The following is a 22,003-nucleotide window of genomic DNA, read 5'->3' as shown; positions in this document are numbered from 1 at the left end:
ATCAATTTTTCTTTACCAAATGTTCCATCGGTGAAATGTTTGCAAGGCTTTTATACAGGGCCCATCTCCTTGGTGTCCAATGGCGGAAGGACTCTAAACTGTGGTATTCCCCATAGAACCAGGCATCCCTCAGCACATAATCCTGCACCTTGTAATGTGCTGGTCTGCAGCATTTGGTTACGGACTACTCCTTGCACCGGAAGACCAGCAAGTTTTGGGTAGACTCTGCTGTCTTTTATCAGGTTGGTCTTCCTGCAGCAACAATTGTTTCAGTATTCATCCTTTGGTGCAGCCCATGGAGAACAGAGTTCTGTGTTATGCAGTTGTTTGGGATGAACCTGAAAACGACCACTGCAACTCTTTCTGCACCCTCTTGGTAAGCATGCATTCGTCAAGGAGATGAATGACGGTGTTATCCCTAACACAGCTACCTGGATGGCAATGTGCAGTGGCGCTGGGGCTCTGGCTTGTTCTAATTGAAGTGTAAGTATGGCAGTCAATTTGCATACAACAATACAAAAGTGAAAAAACAGCAGATGCTGGAAGCAGAAAATGTTGGAAATGCAGTACTCATAGTACAGGCAGCAGCTATAGAAAGAGGACCAGAGTTATATGTTTCATAGTGTACTGATGAAAGGCCATCGACTTGAAAAATTAGCTGAGTACCCTTTCAACTGATTCTACCTGTTCATACAGCATTATTCTAGAAATTGCAAATGAGATGAAGCAATGACTAATCTGCTTTGAAGTTGTCTGCAAAATAATTTTTTTGAGATTATAAGGAGTAGTTCTTGAGGTTCTTCAAGTACTGAACCTCTTATGCCCTTGAGAACATACTAATGCACTTGAACATCATGTCAGCTGAGCCACCCAGAATTTTCTTTGAAGAAATTTAATCTTTGTGTGTAGCTTTTGGTAATTCTAACAAAATTCTATCAGCAGGTGGCAGTAATCCTGTGAGCTGGGCTTTGTATTGTGAAATGAATTTTGCTTCTTGCTTTCATGTTCATAAAGGTCTTCCAGACAATTTTGTTGCCAATACTTGAGTACAAAGTAATTCAATAATGGCAAGATTCCATAGACAACAATGTCATTATTTACTCAAGTAATCCCTTGCACTGATACTGAAACTCTGATATGTATTATGTTTTGAACATGATGGCTTTGAACATGATGGTTTCTGATATATACTGTCATTAATGAGCAGTCCAGTGCAAGGCAGATGAACAGGGTTCTGTTTGAAGCATGCACACTCTGGCCTATAAATTCAATAAGGTAATTTTTTTTAATTTAAATACCATGGAACTGAATAGTGGCATTGAATTAGTTGCTAAATGCTGCCACCATCTTACAGCATGCATAATGAAACTCTTGCATGGTTCTTTGTACATTGTACACATACATTTGAAGAATATTTGGTTTGCAGTGGTGACATCAATATGTGCAATACACAGTTGAACACTGTTGCCACATTGGTGCATGCATCTACAGTATTAGCCACAGAGAAAAGCAGGATTTAGCAGAAGGAAACCTGCTCACGTGATATTTAATTATATTATTAATTCTTTATATTATACATTCTTTGGTTAGTCTGTTAGAGGATACAACCGTCCAACAGCGGAGGAATATTCTGCTTATAATTCATTGGAATTTATCTATATTTAGGGGGAGCTGATTGTCATCATTGGAGAGTTGGGCTGGCTGCTACTATGTCTGTCTTGCTACTCTTGCAAATCACTCATCCTAACTTGCAGATTGACTTCCAGCAGCTGTTGCAGTTGAGTTCTTTTGCATTATATCTAGTGGTGTAGATGTATGGTGCAGGTGACTCCCAACTTAGACAATTATTGTGTGCAATCATAGAAAAGATCACAAATTGTTCCAATTTCATGTGCAGAGTGCACAGAGCAATATGTGTAGCACAAACTTAACAGATATTTTTCTTGTGTGAATGAATTTCTACCATTCTCTGTATTCTAGAGCATGTTTGTGGTTTGGTCCCACCAAAACATGGATCTTAATAAATCTTAAACATTCCTTTCAGGACTTTCTATATATTCTGCTCAAGGTGAGGTTTGAGTGTAAGGAGGTACCAGCCAATTTGAACACGGAAAGGTCCCATAAACAGCAATGTTATCTACCAAGGGGTCCTAAATATGAGTGGTTCTTTATAGTAATGGTTATTTTAAATATACTTAAGGTCTGCAGGATAATATATATAAAAAAAATATGGATTTTATTCTTGTGAGAAATCTAGGCTTGATTGGAGATCAGCTATAAGACTCTGAGATGCCCATGTTACATTCATTTGGCCCTGAATTTGAAGTTGGAAATATGGTGAAACCATCAGCTTTTGTCATAGTTACTTTTGAAACAGCAATTTCTACCATTTATGTGTGATTTATCATATGTGGAGATCCAGAGGTTTCTTTGTGCGAAGCACTCTTTCGCCGCAGGATGGACTGTTACATTCTTCACTAATGCAATCAGCTCATTCATTGATCTTGACTGCACTTCAATTTTTGATGAGTTATTCTCACTGGACAGACCTTTAGTAATATTGTGTCTGTTGAATGAGATGTACTGCTGTATGGACTGAAAAGCTAATTTTGTATGTGTGAGGTCTAATTCACTCTCAATTATTTTAAAATTCCATGGATTTTAGAGTCAGTCATAAAGCATGAAACAGGCCATTTGGCCCCTCATGACCATGTTGGCCATCATGTTCCTATCCATACTAATCCCATCTTCCAGCAGTCGACCCATAGCCTTCTATACAATGTTGACTCAAGTGATCATCTAAATACTTTTTAAATGTTAGGGTACCTGCCTCTGCCACATCCTCTGTTATTGCCTTCCAGATCAGTGTGGAAAAATTATTCTTCCTCAAATCTCCTACCCTTCATCTTTAACCTATGCCCTCTCAATATAGACACCAGTTGAGTAGAAATCTTTCCCTATTTATGTCCTTCATAATTTTAATACCTCAAGTCCCTCCTGTTTCCTCTGTTCCAAGGAAAGCCAGTCCAACTTATTGAATGTCATGTCACATCACATCACATCCTTGTAGTGTGGCAATGAGAACTACACACAATACTCTAGCTGTGGCCTAAGTAATGATTTACATAGTTGTATCATAACCTCCCTGGTAATGAAGAAGAGCATCCCACATGCTTCTTAACCACCTTACCTACTTGTGCTACCACCCTCAAGAATCTTTGGACATGTACGCCAAGCTCCCTCAGTATTTCCTAGGATCTTGCATTATTGTGTATTCATATTGTATATATTCATTAAATATTTCCTAATCTTATTTGTCGTTCCAAGATGCAGCATCTCTCATCTTTCAGAATTAAATTCCATCTGCCCTTGCTCTTCCCATTTTACCAACTGGCCAATGTCGTTTTGTATCTGAAGACTATTCTCGTTCTTATATTATCTGCAAACATATTACCTGAAAATAATTAAAAGAAAAGCATACGGTACTTTTGTTTCAACCTTAATCCTATGTGTACATCTCAGTCTTTATTTGGTTATATGTAAAATACTTAAATAATTTTATGAATCAGAGCTTTTCACTTCCTGTTTTGCTGTCTGTCAGAATTCTTAAGTCTGATTGGTGTGCAGCCAAATAGATGACATTTAAATAGATGACATTAATATTGCTGGAAGTTGCACATCCTGTACAGAAGCCATCAGACAGCAAATGGAACCAGTAAAGGGGAAATCCATGTTGCAGAGCACTCAGCATTGTTGTGGGACTGCAACTTTTCACTTCATGGATTAATGATTGGAAAGGGAGTTGAGGGTTATGGGGAGAAGGTGGGAGAATGTTTTTCAGCCCAATCAGCCATGATTCGATGGACCGAATGGTCTAATTCTGCTCCTATATCTTATGGTCTTATTTTCCATGGTCCATTGCTATCTATCCTCTTTGGCATAATCAGATATTTACTTAATGCCAGGATTGAACCAAAGAGCATCAGTTCTAGTATTCTTGTTAATAGTATGTTGAAAATCATATTTTTCTCTGAGGGTCTTCATTTGGCCAATTGGAGGAATATGGTGCTAGTTGCTCCAGATGTAGACTCTGTACAGCCCAGGAAGGTATCTTTAAAGGTATTGTTTCAAAAAACAAGGATATCCTTTGCAATTATTGATCCTCTATCAGTACTTGAGAGTTCCAGTGATGCCATCTTCAAAATATCCCAGTCTAAGGGGCAAAAGGAGCTCTAGGCATCAGTATCCTTTATCAGTGACCCCAAAATCCCATGCAAATCAAACTTGTGGCATGTATGTCACCTTTTCCATACCATTCACACTTCCTGGGAACCATGATAGGAAAGCTTTTTCTGTTCGATGTGCTATGTTCTGTTCTATGTCTCAGACTTCCTTGAATGATGAAGCCCGAAACTTTGCCAGGTGACACTTAATTTGTCACTGTGCTAAATCACTGGACTCTGTTACAGGGGAATCCCTTCTCTGATCCTACACCATGTCAAAGACATGATTTAATTGTACAATTTGTCCCACATGTGAAGGCTCCAATTAAGTTTTTTGAGCCTTTTACACTCCTTCGTTTGTGGGCTTTCATTGCCACCTTTGCTCATGCCTTCATCTGAGTAGACTTCAAAGTCTGGTATTCTTTATCTTTCTGGTTGCCCCTTAAAAGTATTCTTCTTTGTCCTAACTTTTGGGTACCTAATGTGATTTTTATGTCAAAGTCTGTGAGCCCTTGCTTTTGCCGATTGTTCCCTGTGTGTCATTTGCTACGAGAAAGTACTTCACTGGTTACAGAGTACTTAAGGACATCTAGAGAACTAGAAGGATGCCATATAAACACATCTCTTTTGTATAATTATGTTGCCGTTGTAGATCTACCTTGTTCAAGAATCATATGACCAAACCTACCATGAAGAGTCTGCATTGGTTCTGATCACCAGGTAAATTGTCTTGGGAGTAATTTCTGACTACAAGGAAACCATGTATATCTGTCACCCCCACACAACCCACCATGGAAAGAAAATAAATCTTGTGCTGGATCATCTAATTGGGCATTTGGCTGTGATTTACTAATACTTTCAGCTGAGTTCAACAGGTTAATCCTGTGGTGAACATTGTTCCTTAAATGTGGGAAATTTTCGTGACCATTCCTTTCATACACTGGTGATGCCACTTGCTTACTTTTGCAGGGGATTGCATGGAAGTCTTTGACATCTTGGTGTGTCCTTTGGGCCTTGGCCTAGGCTTGTACCCCACAAAAAGGATATAGCTCATAAGTGTCAGTGGGGTTTCCATGTCAACCATTTGGGAGGAAGCATGAGTTTGAAAACTATTAAATTTTTATTAAAATTGATTCAGCTTCTTACTTTACTCAGTTGTTTGCACAAACTAATCTGTTTTGGGCAAATAAGTTATAAGTGATGTTCACCAATTCGTTGCTGATTCCCCAACCCCAGAGTCCCAGACTGAGCCAGAGACCTTATCAAAGTCTGGGGTCTCACTCAGCTAAAGGTCTATGCCAAAAAGTCTTGATGGATCTGCGTGCCAACCCAAAGACCAGGAGGTTCCAGGAGACTGACAAGAGTCATAGAGTTGTGCAATACAGAAATGGACTTTGGAACCACAGGGTCTGCATTGACTATCAAGCATCCAATAGCACTTTTTCCCCCATTCCCATCAATTTCTCCCAGATTCTACCACTCACCTACACACTTGGAACAATTTACAGTGACCACTTAGCCTACCAAACTAGCACATCTTTTGGGATATGGGTAGAAACTGGAGCATCTGGAGGAAACCCATATGGTATCAGGGAGAATGTACAAACTCCCATCAGGTAGCACTGGAGGTCAGGATTGAATCCGGTCGACAGACCTGACTTAGAAATGGTTGGTTGGAAGGTGGATAACTTGGCAATCAGCAGTCAGTCTACTGATCTGTCCACCTTCTGACCAGTAACAAGATACTCTACAACTGCTTGTGCATGGGTTGGGCAAAATGGGCAAATAAGAACTATTAAATATTTTACAGGTTGAAACTTTGTGGTTCAGTGTGTTTTGAATCTGTAGTACAGATCTGTATTAATCAACTAATTCTAACTGAGATCTGACAAGGATTTAAAATTAACTAAGATCTATACTCATCTGTAGCTAATTAACCTACCAGTGCAATCTTTGCAAACTCAGTTACAGTGATCTCAGCTAACGGTGTTTCCAACTTGCAGGAACTTCAGGTTACAGTTTTTGGAATCCTCCAGCTTCCATTTCCCAAACCAGTCCCACCATACTGAAAAAGAACAGTCTGCTGAGAGGAAGATGATCATGGGGCATTTTCTGTGGTCTGGCATCTGTATGAAGGTTAACAGGCTATATAGCTGAAGCATGATAAGCCAAGTCTGACATATTAATAACACTTTAATTGATCTATAGGAGCTGAAATCCTTTGCATTCAACTGCATATAACCTGGCAAGCATGCAATGGGTAGATTGCCAGTTCTCTGGAGTTGTTTAAACTTGAGCAGTACCCTGGTTGAGTATCTGGGGAATCCCCAAGCCTCTGGCCAACTTATACTTAAATGCTCTAGTATTCGCTAAGAATGGTTATGGGGAGAAAGTCTGTCAGAAAAAGAAATTTTATTAAACTAGATTTTCCACTAGTTTGGTATGAAGATTCTTAAACTGCAATGACAGACACTTGTCTGACCAGAATTAAATTAAGGTTTATGAAAGCTCATTTGTTTTAAGATTTTTCTAATAATGGCACCTGGTACATATATACACCATTGTCTAGAAATTGGCTTTCACACTGTTTTGGTGCGGAATATATAGCACGATCACCTAATTGGACTCCCTAGAAAAAATTATGCAGTTGGCGAAACCCATGTTAAAAACAGTGCTGTGATGGTTTGCACCCAGAATTGTTTTAAAACAAAACCTGCATCGTTCCAGATGGGACTTCACCCAATTTAGCACAGCTGGAAATGCTTTGCAACAATCATATAAGGGCGTCAACCTTCATGGCAAGCAGACAGCAGCAACACACCATGAAGGAGAGAGAGACTACAAGAGCGAGCTACATTATTCACCCAGAGGGACATTGAAGACTTACAGACTGAAGTAGAGGCTAGGGGGGAGGTATTATGCACCAGGGAACCAAGTGGGCCACCATTTGAAGAAAATGGTAAAATGTAACAGCAGTCAGCTGCGCCAGGAATGAAGTTCTTTGTACCATGGAGCTATGCCAGAAGAATTTTCAAGCTCTCATAAGACAGTGTGATCTGTAAACCAACAGATTTAAAGCTTCTCACTCTCTCATATGACTATTCACGATCCCCACCATTAACATTCTACCCCTTGTAACCACCACACAGAAGTCAAACTTCCAAATGCAGGATAATGAAAAGATCACTTAATGTCTTCATTTAGCAAAAGACAGCAAGGATCAAGAGGGAGGTTAGCTGCAAGAGAAGGGTCCCTTGATTGTATAGCACTTGACCCATATGGAGGAGACCACCAAGCCCGAAACCATTCCTGGTGTGGTAATCAATCTATCGTGTATGCTCACTCAGTGATGTTTCGTACACTCACTTTGATTTGATCAGCAATGGACACCGTTACAACCTTTGTTGCTGCATCAGCGTACAAGTACAGTTCAGTTTTGTCTTTATATGGTCGAGAGAGAGAGAGTATGTATTTCCCTTTCCCTAGAAGTGGAAGAGCTAGAGCTGAGGGAACGATGGAGGGAGAGAAGGAAAGGGTGCTGTTGATGGCTACAGAGGCTGGCACAGTGTGGGATGAGTGGATTGGATTAGAAGGACATATCACAGAATGACACACCAAGTAGTAGCTGGTCTTTATTAGGCACCAGGAGTTGGGAATCTGGTGGAAGGACTCACCAGGGGGTTGGTCCCTACAACGCGGAGGACTCAAATGAGGGCCACAGTTGTAGTGCTCTTATGAAAAGGCTGATGTGGAAGAACAGAAAGAAAGTTAGTATGTTATCAGGCCTGCCTCACCATCTCCATCTACAGAACCAGGAGACCGTGACTTCTGCTCTGGAGATTCAGGTAATAGGTGCTGTGAAGTACAAATGAAGACACACAAAGTCTTGCTGGTCCTTTGCGGTCTCACCCTGATCCAGCTAGAAATCTGGTCTCTGCCACGTGGGAACAGGTTGAAGCTCCGAAGAAACAGCAATTTACCACATGGGAGCAACTTATTATACCCTTTGAGCAATGAGATGTCATTTGTGAACAGGTTGCTGTTCATTGGACACAGTTTTGCTACTCAAAAGCACCTTACAGTCTTATAGGAGCAAAGGGATGTTACTCAAGAACCCAGCTGTTCTGCAGGAATAAAATCAAGAGTAAATAATTTACTCTTGAGCAAATAGCTCCCCTGCATGAGCAGACATCTGTGAGTAGATCACTTTCCTCCAAAAGCAGGGATGATATATGGGAACTGGTCTTCTGCAGGAACAGAACTCTGCTTACCCTTTCCAGCCCCTGTGTGAAGGAGTTGGATCATTTTGGGTCTGGAGATTGGAATGGTCTGAATGCCAGCAGATTATTGGATCATTTGTCTACCCGGTACCCTGAAAGGTTGGCTTGTATGCAGGGTTCAGGCCATTGATGCCCCTTCACCTTCCCACTTATGAGGGCATCAGGTCACTTCCCACTTTCAGGCATTACACTCACCTATGCCGCTCTCTCAATTGGACCTAGGCAACTGTCTGAAGCTGGAAGCCTTTGAGCTTCTCATGGATCAACAGGGACATCTGTATGGACTCAAAATGGAAAGGGAGCGGCTTACCATCAGCCAGACTGCAGCCATGCAGTGGACATTGCGACATAGCACTTAGGAGATCAAAACACACATATAAGCTAATGAAACAAGAAAGGCACTACAATGTGCAATTTCACTGGAAAACCTTGATATTTTTGGTGTTGTTATTTTCTTCCTGTTTTTTATTCTGAACACTCCAGCACTATTGAAATGTGCTGTTGCATTGATGGCCCTGTTGCAGACCCTGCTGTGCCAAAGGTTGCTAATGGAGTGCTGCCAGTTGTGTCACTACAGAGGCATCCATGGAATGAGAGTATCTCAGCAGCTAAATATTAGAAAAGCACAAAATTTAAGCACACTCTGGAAGGTGTTTGAACAGACTGTCATGAATTCTAAGGCTACCCTGTCATATCTCCTGTTGTCTGCAAAGTGTCCTTTCAAATAAAGAAAAATGCAACACAGTAATATAATGCACTGTGTGTTCATTAAAGTTTGCATCCAGAAGTTCCTGTTCATGTTGGTAAGGCAGGAAAAGTGCAGGCACCATTTGTGATGTCATTAGGTGTGCAGCTGATGCAAGCATACTAAAGTGAATCACAGAATTGTAAGTGAATTTCCCAATGATCATGATTTTACCTGGCATGAAAATTTATAGTTAATGGATCCAATTTCTAGGCTTGTATGTGATATTGTTTTTGAGGTCTAATTTGCCAGTGAGGCAAATCATTTTATTGAATGTTTGGACTTACTCAGTTTTCAGGATGGGGTCCCCTTTTTTTGCCCTCAAGCTGAGAGGCTGTATGTGCTAGATAATGGAATCCATTCCTAAGCTAAATAAAGGAAATATTGGAAGGAGAATGGACATTCTATCATGAAGTTCTTTAACCACAACCCAAGCAGATTGTTCACATCTTTTCCATTTCTTCCTGCTACTAATCTAATGGAGATAACTTGTGCAAAATTATCCAGATTTTATGATGTGAACTCGCATTGAGTGGGTGAGACTACATGTTTAATATAAATTTCCTGTTTTCAGCAGAGAAGATCCACTTTCCATCATGTGGATTGGACTTTAAATTATTTTCATTGATCTAATTCATTCAATCTAAGGGCTTGTTATTAAATTTCAAAGGTACTTTTTTTATCTGTAAAATGCTTTGAGCAGTACTGAAAAGAACGTGAAAGGGGCTATTTCAATGTATGTTTCCTTTTTTAATTTAACTGCTAAATAATCATATTTTGGGGGGAGCTACAGCTGTAGGCACCAATCTTTCAATTTTAATTTTCCTCTTTGGAATGTTGTGTTTCCTTTTTTTGTTTTTCAGCCAGCAGGACAGGAAGGTCCCACAGAAGGATTTGGCCGTGTCATCCCAATGCATGCTGTTGTATTTGGCATGGCAGTGGAGTGTCAAGAAATTCGCAGACATCACAGGTTAGTTTTGGAAGATTATTTGAAAGTGCACCTATCTTCGAGGCAAGATCATAGTGACAATGCAGTATGATTGTGCTCAGCTACTTACTTTAACCAACTTGTTTTTTTCTATTTTAGGTTTGTTTATCTTCAAGTGAAAATCGTTTGTTGACGTAAAATGCCCCTTAATACCGTCCTTACATGGCATTTTCTGTTGAAACAGTATGCTAATTATATTTTCTACATTAGCCATATAAGGGGAATGTTGAGCATTATTATTAGTTTACTGGCTGAGAAGAGGTTTGAATTTTGAACTGGTGAATCAACAAGGTTAACTCCAGGGTGAATTAAATTTCATCCCAAGAATTCAGCTTGGTGTTGAAATGATCTTGTGAAACAATTCATCCCAATTTATTTTTAATGTATTTAAAGCTACGACATGAACAGCTAATCTGCAAGCATTATATTTCAAGGAGTTTGTATGTTCTCCCTGTGACTGTGTGGGTTTCCTCCAGGTGCTCTGGTTTCCTCCCACATTCCAAAGACGTATGGGTAGGTTAATATGGGTTTAAATAGGCGGCGCGGACTCATTGGGTCGTAAGGGCCTGTTACCATGCTGTACAAATAAAAATAAATAAGATAAATAAAAATGTTTTTTTGTAAGAGTTGAACGTAGTTTTGAACATGGCATGGAAGGGAAGGGATAAGTAACTTAATCTCACTTTTGATGCTTTCTCATTCTAATTTTGTGGATTTCCTTAAAGGAACTCTTCAGGTTGTTTGTTGAATTATGATTTTTTAATACACTGGAATAGTTAACCCCCTTAGTGGTTTATCACCATTTATTATATTATTGATTTGTTAAGATTGCTATAATGTACTGAAATGGTAAACTAGAAAGTTAAATGATAGTACTTTCATTTCAGGATCTCATACCATTGATAGGGAAGCAGCCTATCATATCTAGACTGTCCTTTAGAGTATGCACAATGGTGTTAATTATTATTTGATGCATGCATGGTGTTGCGTAGAGTAATAAGATTCTCATTGAATTTTGTTTGATTTAATTAAAGGAAAATATTTTTGTTAAATAATTTCCAGAATTTTAAGAAGGATGGTGGCAGAACTTTTCCTCTGTCTCAAATAAATTAGCTTTAGAAAAGTACCCAGAATACTAATCTGTCAGGACAAGCAATCTTTATTGTGACACAACAATCCAAAAAATTGCAAATTTCTTCACTCAACATGTATGCCTTGACTTTAATTTAAAGTTTCAGAATTAGTTGGTTATCACTGAATCACAGCAAGTTAATCCTCAGAACTAATGGGACCCATGGCAACTGTGCTTCAGAACTATTATCACCCGAACCTCAGTACTCAGGTGTCATTTGCATTTGCATTTCCGCACGTTCAGAGGCTGAGCTCAACATGAGGATAGGGCTTGCAATGAACATTGCAAGACAGAGTCCCAATATCGATCTGCGTATAGGCACCATACTACCCTCCAATGATAAAGGTTCACGATGAGACCGTGGAAGGCATGGACCACCTCTCACTGGGAGAATTGATGAAATTTGCTGTTTGGTTCAGTATATCAGCCCTTGGTTGATTGAGGAAGAGGGTATCTGAAGGTCAGGATCTCAGACCTGACGCAAAACTCATGGTTTAAGCAAGCAACAGAGCCTTGGCTTCCTATATGCCTCTGAGACCTGGATCACCCATAGTAGGACGTGAAAAAATACCATTGTTGTTATCTCTGCAAAAATCTTCAAAGTTCACTGGAACATCTAAATAATCACCCTTCTTCTTAGGCAATCCTTTGTGATCGAGAGTGGCTTGCTCCCACTCCAGTTCTGTGGGCTCTGAGTGGGTGGAAAGGACATAGGAAGTCTAGTAACTTGCTGATAACTATGACATAGATTCTTCAGCACTTTCGAGGCCTTCTATGGTCCATATACTCAAGGTCCAATCCCACTAAAAAGGAAGGTGCTTATCAAGGATAAAGAGGTAGTCAGCACCTGCTTGAAAGAATGCTTCAAAGAACTCCTCAGCTGTGACTTTGTCCTAGACATGAGCATTCATGACTTGATTCCACAGCAAACTAGCCAGTCCAACCTCTTCTGTTAAGTAATATTGTCCTACAAAACATCATGCCCAAGGTATCAGAGACGGTGCAAGGAGGAAAACCATGACCCAATCCTGTTGACAGATAATGCAATCAGTTGCATTTTTACAGCAATTTTTCTTCAACAAATTGCTTACCCGATTTGAAGCAAATAACTTTGTGATGTTTCCGTGTGACAACGTGATCATAGTTCTGAAAAGACTAAAAGAAATTTTCAACTTTGTACCTTATATTATTGGATCCAATTTCATTATGGAAAGCTTTTTGAGAATCTATAATTGCAGTTTGTTCTTGTTCTGTTTGGCAGAGTTTGCTTCAACGAGATTGGTGGGTTGCAGATGAATGATGCAATAACATGGTACAGCCCAGTCAGCAGTAAGCCTTGTAATGGTGATGCTGCTGAACCTTACACCACTGAACGAATGAGGCAGGTACCAGGTGGATACACGCCTCTGACTGATCACTTCCAGGCCATGACAATTGACTTCAACAGTCCACAGGTATGAGAACAGCTGCATCAATTCCAAGGATGTATATTGGGAAAGTATATTCTGAGCTTAAAACTGGCCTGTGACTCTGTTTTGCGAGTACAAGTGAGGCATTATGTTCATAGTACTGTTCAAAAATCGGCACAATGCTTTTTAATTCAGGCAAGGATGTAAAGAATTAGCTGCAGCGAAATGCATGTGCGGCTGTACTGTCATTTTGTGTTTCTATATATGTTTCACTATAAATTAGCCCTCAAGGTAAACTGATTATTTGGTCAAGTGTAGGGAAAACTCACTGATGTTATGTGAGTATAGGGTAAACATTATAGGGTAAACTCATTGATGGGACATGAGTCACAACACTGATGCGTGTACAAGTCACTTGAGGCCAGAGGCTCAGCATTAAAGTATTGCAGCAATTTGTGCTCTCTTAGAACACAGCTCCCTACCTAATGGTGAGGGGATGTACATTTATACTGACATCTGTAGGATTTTTAAAGGTAATTGTTCACAGGATGTGAACATTGATGGCAAAGCCAGCATTGATTGTCCATTCCTAATTGTTAGGCTATTTCAGAGAGTCAATGACGTAAAGGGCAGACCAGTTAAGGGGATGTTTCCTTCCCTGAAGGACATCAGTGAACTAGATGGGCTTTTACAACAATCTGGTTGTTTCATGGTCACCACGACTGATACTAGCTTTTTATTTCAAATTTTGTTCAATTGCGATACGAGTTGAGTCCCATTGAAATGGAATTCAGTTCATATCTCTAGTGGTCCAGGCTTCTGACTATTTGTCCAGTGTACTACTGGACAAATGTGCTCAGCAGGGAAAGAAGCAAATCATTTGTAATTAAATCATAACACACCAGTGGAGCATAAAAGATCAATGTAGATATCAGGGTGTATTTCTGAACCTTTTTACTTGTGGGGAGCCGCATCTGATCTTTATACAAATTATTCTCATTGTGATTTCCTTGGAAGAAGAAAGTCAGGAAAATTTCTGTCATTGGTAAGAAATTTGTTTGCATGTAAGTGTTTTTAAGAGGATATACTTTTGCGCTATTTAACTACATAGTAATTGAGCCTATGAATCATTTTATGATTCAGAACATTAAAAGCAAAATAAAGTCATTTTATATAATATCTTTTTAAAACAAAAACTCTCCTGAAAGGTAATCTGATATATATTCTTTTGAAAATACTATGTACTGAGTATGATATGAAGTCTGCAGCAACTGGTGATCATTATTATGTTTATGTTTTATGTTAGGACTTGGAAGAACTGACAGATAGGAAACCTTGTCGACTTTATCTACCAGTAATTAAGGAGGGTGTGCTGGATGCGATCGTAGCCTGGTTTGTTCTGCAGCTGGATGATGAAACCAGTCTATCCACTGGCCCTGATGAAGAAACCTGTTGGGAACAGGCTGTGTATCCTGTGCAGGGTGTGCTCGGTCAGTGTGAAATAATAGAGATGTTGGCTATGCAATTAATTTTTAAGAAAAATATTCATAAAATTTAAGTGTTTAATGTAGAATTTTTGGAGAAAATAGAGATTTGAGAATCATGAAGGATTTTTTAGAGCAAGTGGGAAGAAACTGTTCTGTGTGGCAATCTGTTGATAAACGGTGGTCGTAGATTTAAAATAATTTGCAAAGAAACAAGGGGGGAAATGAGAATTTTTGTTCAGACGCACTGGAAAAAGTGGAATCACATTTTTAAAGAACTTTAAAAAGAATTTGGACAATTACTTAAAGAGGGTTAATATAAAAGAAAAGGCTGAGGTGCAGGACTGAATTAGATCGCTCTTTCAGATAACCAACATTGGCATGTAGGACCAAGTGGCTTTTGGTCTATGATCTAAGACTCTATAATCTGCTCAGAACCTGTTCAGTGAAAGTTTTACTGTTTCAATCAAATATAAACATATTATGAACAGATTGCTTTCATTTCATTTGGAGAATGCAACAAAACAGTATCAAACATTTATCCTTGATAAGAAAACAATAGTCTGAATTTATAGAGCCCTTTTACATAGTTTTAAAAAAAAGTCACAGGAGAGTTATTGATAAAATTTGACACCAGGCCACATTAAGAGACATTATGTTAGATGACCAAAAACCCAGCTGAAGAAATAAGAGGACAGTGAGGTGGAGAGGATTAGCGCAGGAATTCCAGTCCTTAAGGTAAAGACACAACCATCAATGTTGAGTGAAGGAAATCTGAGGATATAAGAGAGGTTCAGAATTGATGGAGAGGTAGGGAGAGGCCATAGGTCTGTTTTTGCTTTGACCACTATATTGGGTAGGATGGAGTTTGTCAAGAGATCTGAAGCAATGGATTTGTCATCCCAATATTTAATTGGGGAAAAAAAAATGCCGTTTTGATTTGGCTGCAGGTTTTGAAACAAAACCAAATAAAAATAGAGGTATATTTAGTAATGTGGTGGAAAGAGAATGAGATTTTTGTCAATACACACCTTGATTTGTAAACTTTAATTTATACATTTTTATCAATATTAGATGACATCTGAAATAAGCAGGTTTATCACAATGGAATGATGGATTTTTCTTGATTTGAAGATACCAAAAAATAAAATAATTCCTCATGCATTTTTCTTTCAATTACGTTGGGATAGACTCACTAACAACAACGGGAAAGTGGTTGGAACTGTGCTTTTCTGTGCAAGTTTATACTCTGTCATGTATGTGCTTTGAGATTTATCTTCCAGTCCCACAGTATGTAGAAAACCTCCATAGCAGTTCCTCCTGTTCGCGGCTGAAGTCTTAAGATTATTTTCGAGTTATTTAATTTCAATCTGTGAAGCTTTGGCAGCTCAGCAGGAATCTTATTTGGACACAAGGTTTTTGTGAGCAGTATAATGTGTCTCCAAACATAAAAATTTATTATTTTAGCACAAAATTAAAGCTCCTGCTGCAGGCTTCAAATTTGGCATGCTCTGTTTAACTTAGTGACAGAACAATTTCATGCCAAGTATCACTTCTCACCAGGTGTGAAGTCTTCAAAACTGAATTTGCAGTTAATAGGGCCAGAATTTAGACTGAACTCCTGCCATGCATTTTGCTCGAGCAGTATAAATTGGGTAAATCACAGGTTTCTGTGCCTGTTGTACAGTGATCTCAACTTTGTGGTGATTTATTTTCAGAACGAGAAATTACAATCACTGTGAACTGGATGCACAAACCTTCATGTATTCATTCTTTGGTGACGTGGATAATTGTCCTTGACTATCGTACAACTCGGTTCTGGGAGGGGGAAACAGGTCTGCAGAATCTGGTTTGAGATTTACATTTCTTTTTGTGTTGCAGGCCAGATAGTGAAATGTGGTGATACTTTAGTCATTGATGTTTCGTGCAAGAACTCATACCTGGTTTTTCACAGTATTGCTGTATTGAGACATGAAAACAACAAGGAAATCGAAATGAATACTTTGAGTGATCAGCCAAGTAGCCATCTTGCATGCGAAGCTGAACTGTGTAATGCTTTGGCCAATCTTCAGACTACGAGTGACTCCGGAATGACCCTTCTTCAGTGTATGCTTGAATCGTCAGAAATAGCTCGTCTCAATAACACTCAATATAATGACCATTTCAAATCAGCTCTAAGCAGTGTATTATCTTCATTAATGCCAGTGGACAGTGGAACCCATTTCTCACAGATAGTAGATGACAGGAATTGTGAAAATACTAACTTCCATTGTTCTTCAAATTCAACCTTGGACACCTTGTACCTGTTAGATGTATCAGAGGGTTTTTCCATTTTGCCACTGATAGCTGCTAAGCTGGCACCCATTAAAGTTTTTAGTTCCTTAGAGAAAGCACAGCAGCAAGCTACATTGAGTACTTTAGCAGAATCTAACAACATTTCCAAAGATCTGCTAGAGTTTTGGCATAATTATCTGGATGATGACTCTACACTTTTACAAAGGCCTCAGTCAGGCAAGCTTTGGAGTGTGATTATTCTCGATGCTATTGAGACATGTGGACTTATACGACAAGGCCTGGTGGAGAAAGCAGCTCTTGCTAGGTATGTCTAATTTTCATTTAGTTCTTTAAAAGAATGCATATAAACTTCATGTCTTTGTAGAAACAACAAACCACTGATTCCTGGTAGCAATGGTAAAAGTGAGAGAAAATCAGTAGGCAACCCAAGTTTGTCCCAGTCTGTGACATTTTGCTGAGGAAATGAGTTTTATTCTCCTGGGCCACATCTTTATTCCCTATAGAACCAGTAGCCAATTACAGAGCTTAATAGGATTACTGACTTAATTTGCATGGACTTTAAATTGCTTTTATTTACAAACCTTGTTTTTCTGTTTCTACATCTATTCAGCAGTGAGCAAACAGTGTTGAAAAGAAAACCTCAGGTTTAAAATGGTTAAACTAAACAAATGAATAACATAGAACAAATTAAGATTCTGTGATTTGACTGCTGGAATTGAGGAACCATAGATTGAACCTTCAGGTCATTGGGGGTGATTTTTAAGAGGTATAGAGAGATGGAGATTGCCAGGCCCTTAAGGATTGTTGCATGGTATAGAGTACCAGAACAATAAGGCACATCTTATTGTAATTTTGTTCTCATACTTAATACACAAAAGTACATTCTGATCATTAAGTAAAATGTGAACTGTAAGCTCCGTGAAGCATACTGCATCATATTTTTTCTGCTACTTAATAACTGGATAATTCTATTTTTACATGCTTTTTATATAAGCATTTTGTTTAAAAAAATATTAAAGACTTGCAAGTCCCATCATTGTAAAATGCACAGATACAGCTAAATCATTGATCTGTGGGTTATTCAGTTTTAAACTTATTAAATTAAATCTGTTACTTATACACAATCAAGAAAAGTCCTACATGCCTATTAACATTATTTTCTTTGCAACATGGAGTTTTTCCTCAAACTGTTTCTGTGGGAAGACCAAATGCTTTCACTTAATGACTCTGATTCTAATTCATTCCTTTCACTTTGACTGAGGCTTTTCCCTCAAACCTGCTGAAATCCTCATCCATTTCTTTTCTGCAATTGGACTCTTCTTTGAAGTTCTTTGATCAAACTAAGTTGTTTCTCATCCCTCCTCCTAATGTTTGGGATCCATTTTCTTAAAATTTGGTCTTTATGGGGTGGGATTGGGATTTCTTTTGTGTTAAAGGCATAAATGTCTGATTTTAAATGTGCGTCTCTCTTCTGGTTCCCTAACGTATAAGGTGGTGCTGATACCAATCTACATTGGCGGAAAGTTAGTCTATTGTTGAATCATCCTAAGACTGTTTAAGCATTTGTCTTTTCTTTTAGATGCTTGCTTCGACCCGAGGGAAGGTTGTTGCCTCGGTGTATAACAATATATGGAATGCTCATCGAGTCTGAGACTTTACAGCAAGAAAGTGCTGTTCAGGGAAAAGAACCCACATTGGGTTTCAATATTGCACCATTCATCAACCAATTCAAGGTTGTTTCTTGTTATTATAGTGTAAATGTTGTACAAAATTCAACTTTTAAATAAATTTAATTTTTTCTAGGGTAAATGAAATTTAAATGTGTTTTCTTTCCCCCTATAGGTACCTATTCATGTATTCTTGCATTTATCCACTTTGCCTCATGTTCAACTCAGTGAGCCAATGGAACTATTAAAGCTGGATCTCTTGGGCCTTGTCACTGATGATGTGTGCAGTGAAATCAGGGTAAGATGTATTTTTAAAAGTTAAGTCATCAGTTGTGGAAACTTTGAATTTTGGTTTTGTTTTACATTATATCTGTTTAAAACTTTGCATATAAGTACCAAAATCAGCCCTGTTCTTTCACTGCTAATGAAATGTTAATGTGAATAGTTTCCTTTTGAACCTAAATTGCAACAGGGACTCCACTATCAATAAAATGCTCCTTGCATTGAATATTAGTGAAAAATAAGATCATAAAACATCAGAAAATAGGAGCAGGAGTAGGTCACTCAGCCCCTCAAGCCTGCCCTACCATTCTAAATGATCATGGCTGATCTGCCCTAAGTCTTGTCTCTTCTGTGCCACTTCCTCATAGCCGTTCATACCCTGATCTTTCAAAATTTTATCTACTTCCTCTTTAAATGCCACCAATGATCTAACTTCCAAACCTTCTGTGGTCGACAATTCCAGAGATTCACCATCCTCTGCAAGAAGACGTCCCTATGCATCTCTGTTTTAAATGACCACCCCCTAGTCTTGTAATTATTATCTTTAACTATTTCAAATAATCTGTGGTAAATACTAAGCTCATATCACATGTACAAAAGCAAAATATAACCACCTGCTAGACCTGTGAATGATAAAAAGTTAAATGTTAGGAAAAAAATAATTTAATTCATCAAAACAGTGAATGAAATCTAAATACTCTGATTAATTTCAATATTTTATTTAAAATTTGTCTTAAATTTGAAAGCAGAAATTGGAAATTTCATAAGACATGTAGACTTTGTCAATTAAAACACTGTAATGGTAATGACATAAATCCCTCCTCCATGTAAAAGAAAATCCATAAACTTTGTGTCCAGATGAAAGGTCTTGACCCAAAAAGTCAACTGTCCATTTCCCTACACAGATGCTGCCTGACCCGTTGAGTTCTTCCAGCAGTTCATATTTTGCTCCAAATTCCAGCATCTGCAGTATCTTGTGACTCCTATAAACTTTCTAATCCGTGACTACTGCATAAGTGAGGGGTTTCTGTTGGGTTAGATATTTACCAGTCTTGCAGAAGATTAAAATTCTCATCCTTTTCTGATTCCCATGGGCTCTTCTATTAGCATCACTCAATTACATACAGCCCTACAACTTTTTGAGAACTGTGTTCATCTGATTCTGGCATTATGTTTATCTCCAATTTCCTTCACTGTTCCATTGTTTGGACCGTAATCTATTTCCTTTAAGACACTACGTAAAATGTCAATTCTGTCACCATGTTCAGGAGGCATGGAATCCAGGGACACTTGGCTGTGTGAATTCAGAATTGGCTTGCCCATAGAAGACAGAGGGTGGTGGTAGATGGACCGTATTCTGCCTGGAGGTCGGTGACTAGTGGTGTTCCACAGGGATCTGTTCTGGGACCCCTGCACTTGGTGATTTTTATAAATGACTTGGATGAGGGTGTGGAAGGGTGGGTTAGTAAGTTTGCTGATGATAAAGGTTGGTGGTGTTGCGGATAGTGTAGAAGGTTGCTATAGATTACAATAGAATGCAGAGCTGGTAAGAGAAGTGGCAGATGGAGTTCAACCCAGAAAAGTATGGAGTGATTCACTTCAGGAGATCGAATTTGAAGGTAGAATACAAGATTAATGGCAGGACTCTTAGCAATGTGGAGGAACGGAGGGGTCTTGGGGTCCAAGTCCATAGATCCCTCAAGGTTGCCGTACAGGTTGATCGGGTTGTTAAGAAGGCATATATGGTGTGTTGGCCTTCATTAGTCGGGGTATTGAGTTCAAGAGGCGCAAGGTAATGTTGCAGCTTTATAGAATTCTGGTTAGACCACACTTGGAGTATTGTGTTCAGTTCTGGTCGCCTCATTATAGGAAGGATGTGGAAGCTTTAGAGAGGGTGCAGAGGAGATTTACCAGGATGCTGCCTGGATTGCAGAGCATGTTTTATGAGGTTGAGTGAGCTAGGGCTTTACTCTTTGGAGAGAAAGAGGATGAGAGGTGACTTGATAGAGGTGTACAAGATGATAAGAAGCATAGATCGAGTGGACAGTCAGAGACTTTTTCCCCAGGGCGAAAATGGTTAACATGAAGGGGCATAATTTTAAGGTGATTGGAGGAAGGTATAAGGGGGATGTCAGAGGTAAGGTTTTTTTTACACAGAGAGTAGTTTGTGCACGGAACACACTGCCGGCAGAGGTTGTGGGGGCAGATACATTAAGGACATTTAAGAGATTCTTGGCCATATGAATGATAGAGAAGAGCAGGATAAAATGTCAGCACAACATCGTGGGCCGAAGGGCCTGTAATATTTTATGTTCCCTGATCTCTCCTTTGTAACAGATTTTTCTCTGATGGGATTTCTGTGAAGCATCTTGGGATGTTTTACTATGTTAATAGGCACAATATAAATGTAATTGCTTGAACTTCTGAGGATTCAGTTATATTAGAGATACATAGCTAAAGATGTATGGATATTATCTAGTCCAATTCTCAGAGTCTTAACTTACCTGGAGATTTTTGATGTTTTCAAGTAAATTCATAACATTGTTTGAAACAAAGACAATGTGTGTGAAATCGACTGCTATTGTAAATAAACTTGCCTCTTTACAACAGAAGGCAGATGAGTGCCCCTGCTGCAACAGATCACTATTTTAATAATTTCAGTGCAATAGTTGATGGTAAACTATAGGAATTTCCAATCTACAGTTCAGCCATGTGCTTTAGAACAAACTATAAAAGTACTCTAATTTCTGTTTTACTCTCTTTTAACATATAGGTTCAAGTGCACTCCTCAGGGAGTCTGACTGCAGTTCCATTTTGGTATGAAATTTACCTGGACATGGACATCAGTCTGAACACATGGAGTGAATCTTCTCATTGGAAGCAGGCTGCCTTTGTTCTGGATAATCCAATACAAGTTAATTCAGGAGATGAACTTTTATTAAAAATCCGCTATCACAAGAGTAGTATCTCAATGACTGTAAACCATGTGTAGCAATATTTTCTTAGGGTTTAACAAAAACGATTTCAATTGAATTGGCCCATTTCATAGCCCAAATTGTAGCAAAGTATCCCTAAAACAGAGGTTAAATGAATGAAGTTTGTAATTCTAAAAATAAGGCACTGAAAAGAATTCCCGGCGTCTTCTTTGAATGATACTATCGAACCTCTATTGCTCCAAAACATAAGAACAGTCAAACAGGACTATTCATATTCCATCTGAAAGATAACATTTCCAGTCTTCTACCATTCAACTGAAGTGGCCATGGGTATGAACTTCAGATATTTTCTTGGATAATTGCATGATTTGTTGATCTTTATGCATTTGTACTCATTTCCTTGGCTTTCCTTTTAAATTGTTCACCAATTTGTCAGGTTTATTAATGTTGCTTATAAAGACAATTTATTTGGAAGAAAATTGTTCTTTAGACTTTTGTTGAAAATGAAGTTGGGGGGAGGGGACATGGAGGAGAAACAGGAAGAAAGAGGGGAATGAATTGA

At 38.7% G+C, this 22,003-nt stretch overlaps 1 protein-coding gene across 1 annotated transcript in view; it reads left to right on the top strand.

The window, feature by feature from the left end:
* The window catches only part of prmt9 (protein arginine methyltransferase 9), a 48,859-nt gene extending 26,939 nt beyond the window's left edge, over positions 1 to 21,920 (top strand). The window contains exons 7-13 of the mRNA XM_052039724.1: positions 10,112 to 10,218; positions 12,630 to 12,822; positions 14,084 to 14,267; positions 16,143 to 16,860; positions 18,136 to 18,289; positions 18,399 to 18,521; positions 21,279 to 21,920. Of these exons, the coding sequence (XP_051895684.1) occupies positions 10,112 to 10,218; positions 12,630 to 12,822; positions 14,084 to 14,267; positions 16,143 to 16,860; positions 18,136 to 18,289; positions 18,399 to 18,521; positions 21,279 to 21,497 (1,698 nt within the window). The 3' untranslated portion in view covers positions 21,498 to 21,920. The remainder of the gene's footprint in view (positions 1 to 10,111; positions 10,219 to 12,629; positions 12,823 to 14,083; positions 14,268 to 16,142; positions 16,861 to 18,135; positions 18,290 to 18,398; positions 18,522 to 21,278) is intronic.
* The last annotated feature ends 83 nt before the right edge of the window (positions 21,921 to 22,003 follow it).

Source organism: Pristis pectinata, chromosome 2, assembly GCF_009764475.1.
Source record: "Pristis pectinata isolate sPriPec2 chromosome 2, sPriPec2.1.pri, whole genome shotgun sequence".
Taxonomy (NCBI): domain Eukaryota; kingdom Metazoa; phylum Chordata; class Chondrichthyes; order Rhinopristiformes; family Pristidae; genus Pristis; species Pristis pectinata.
The sequence above is the reverse complement of the archived record's forward strand: the minus strand, read 5'-3'. Positions and strand labels throughout refer to the sequence as shown.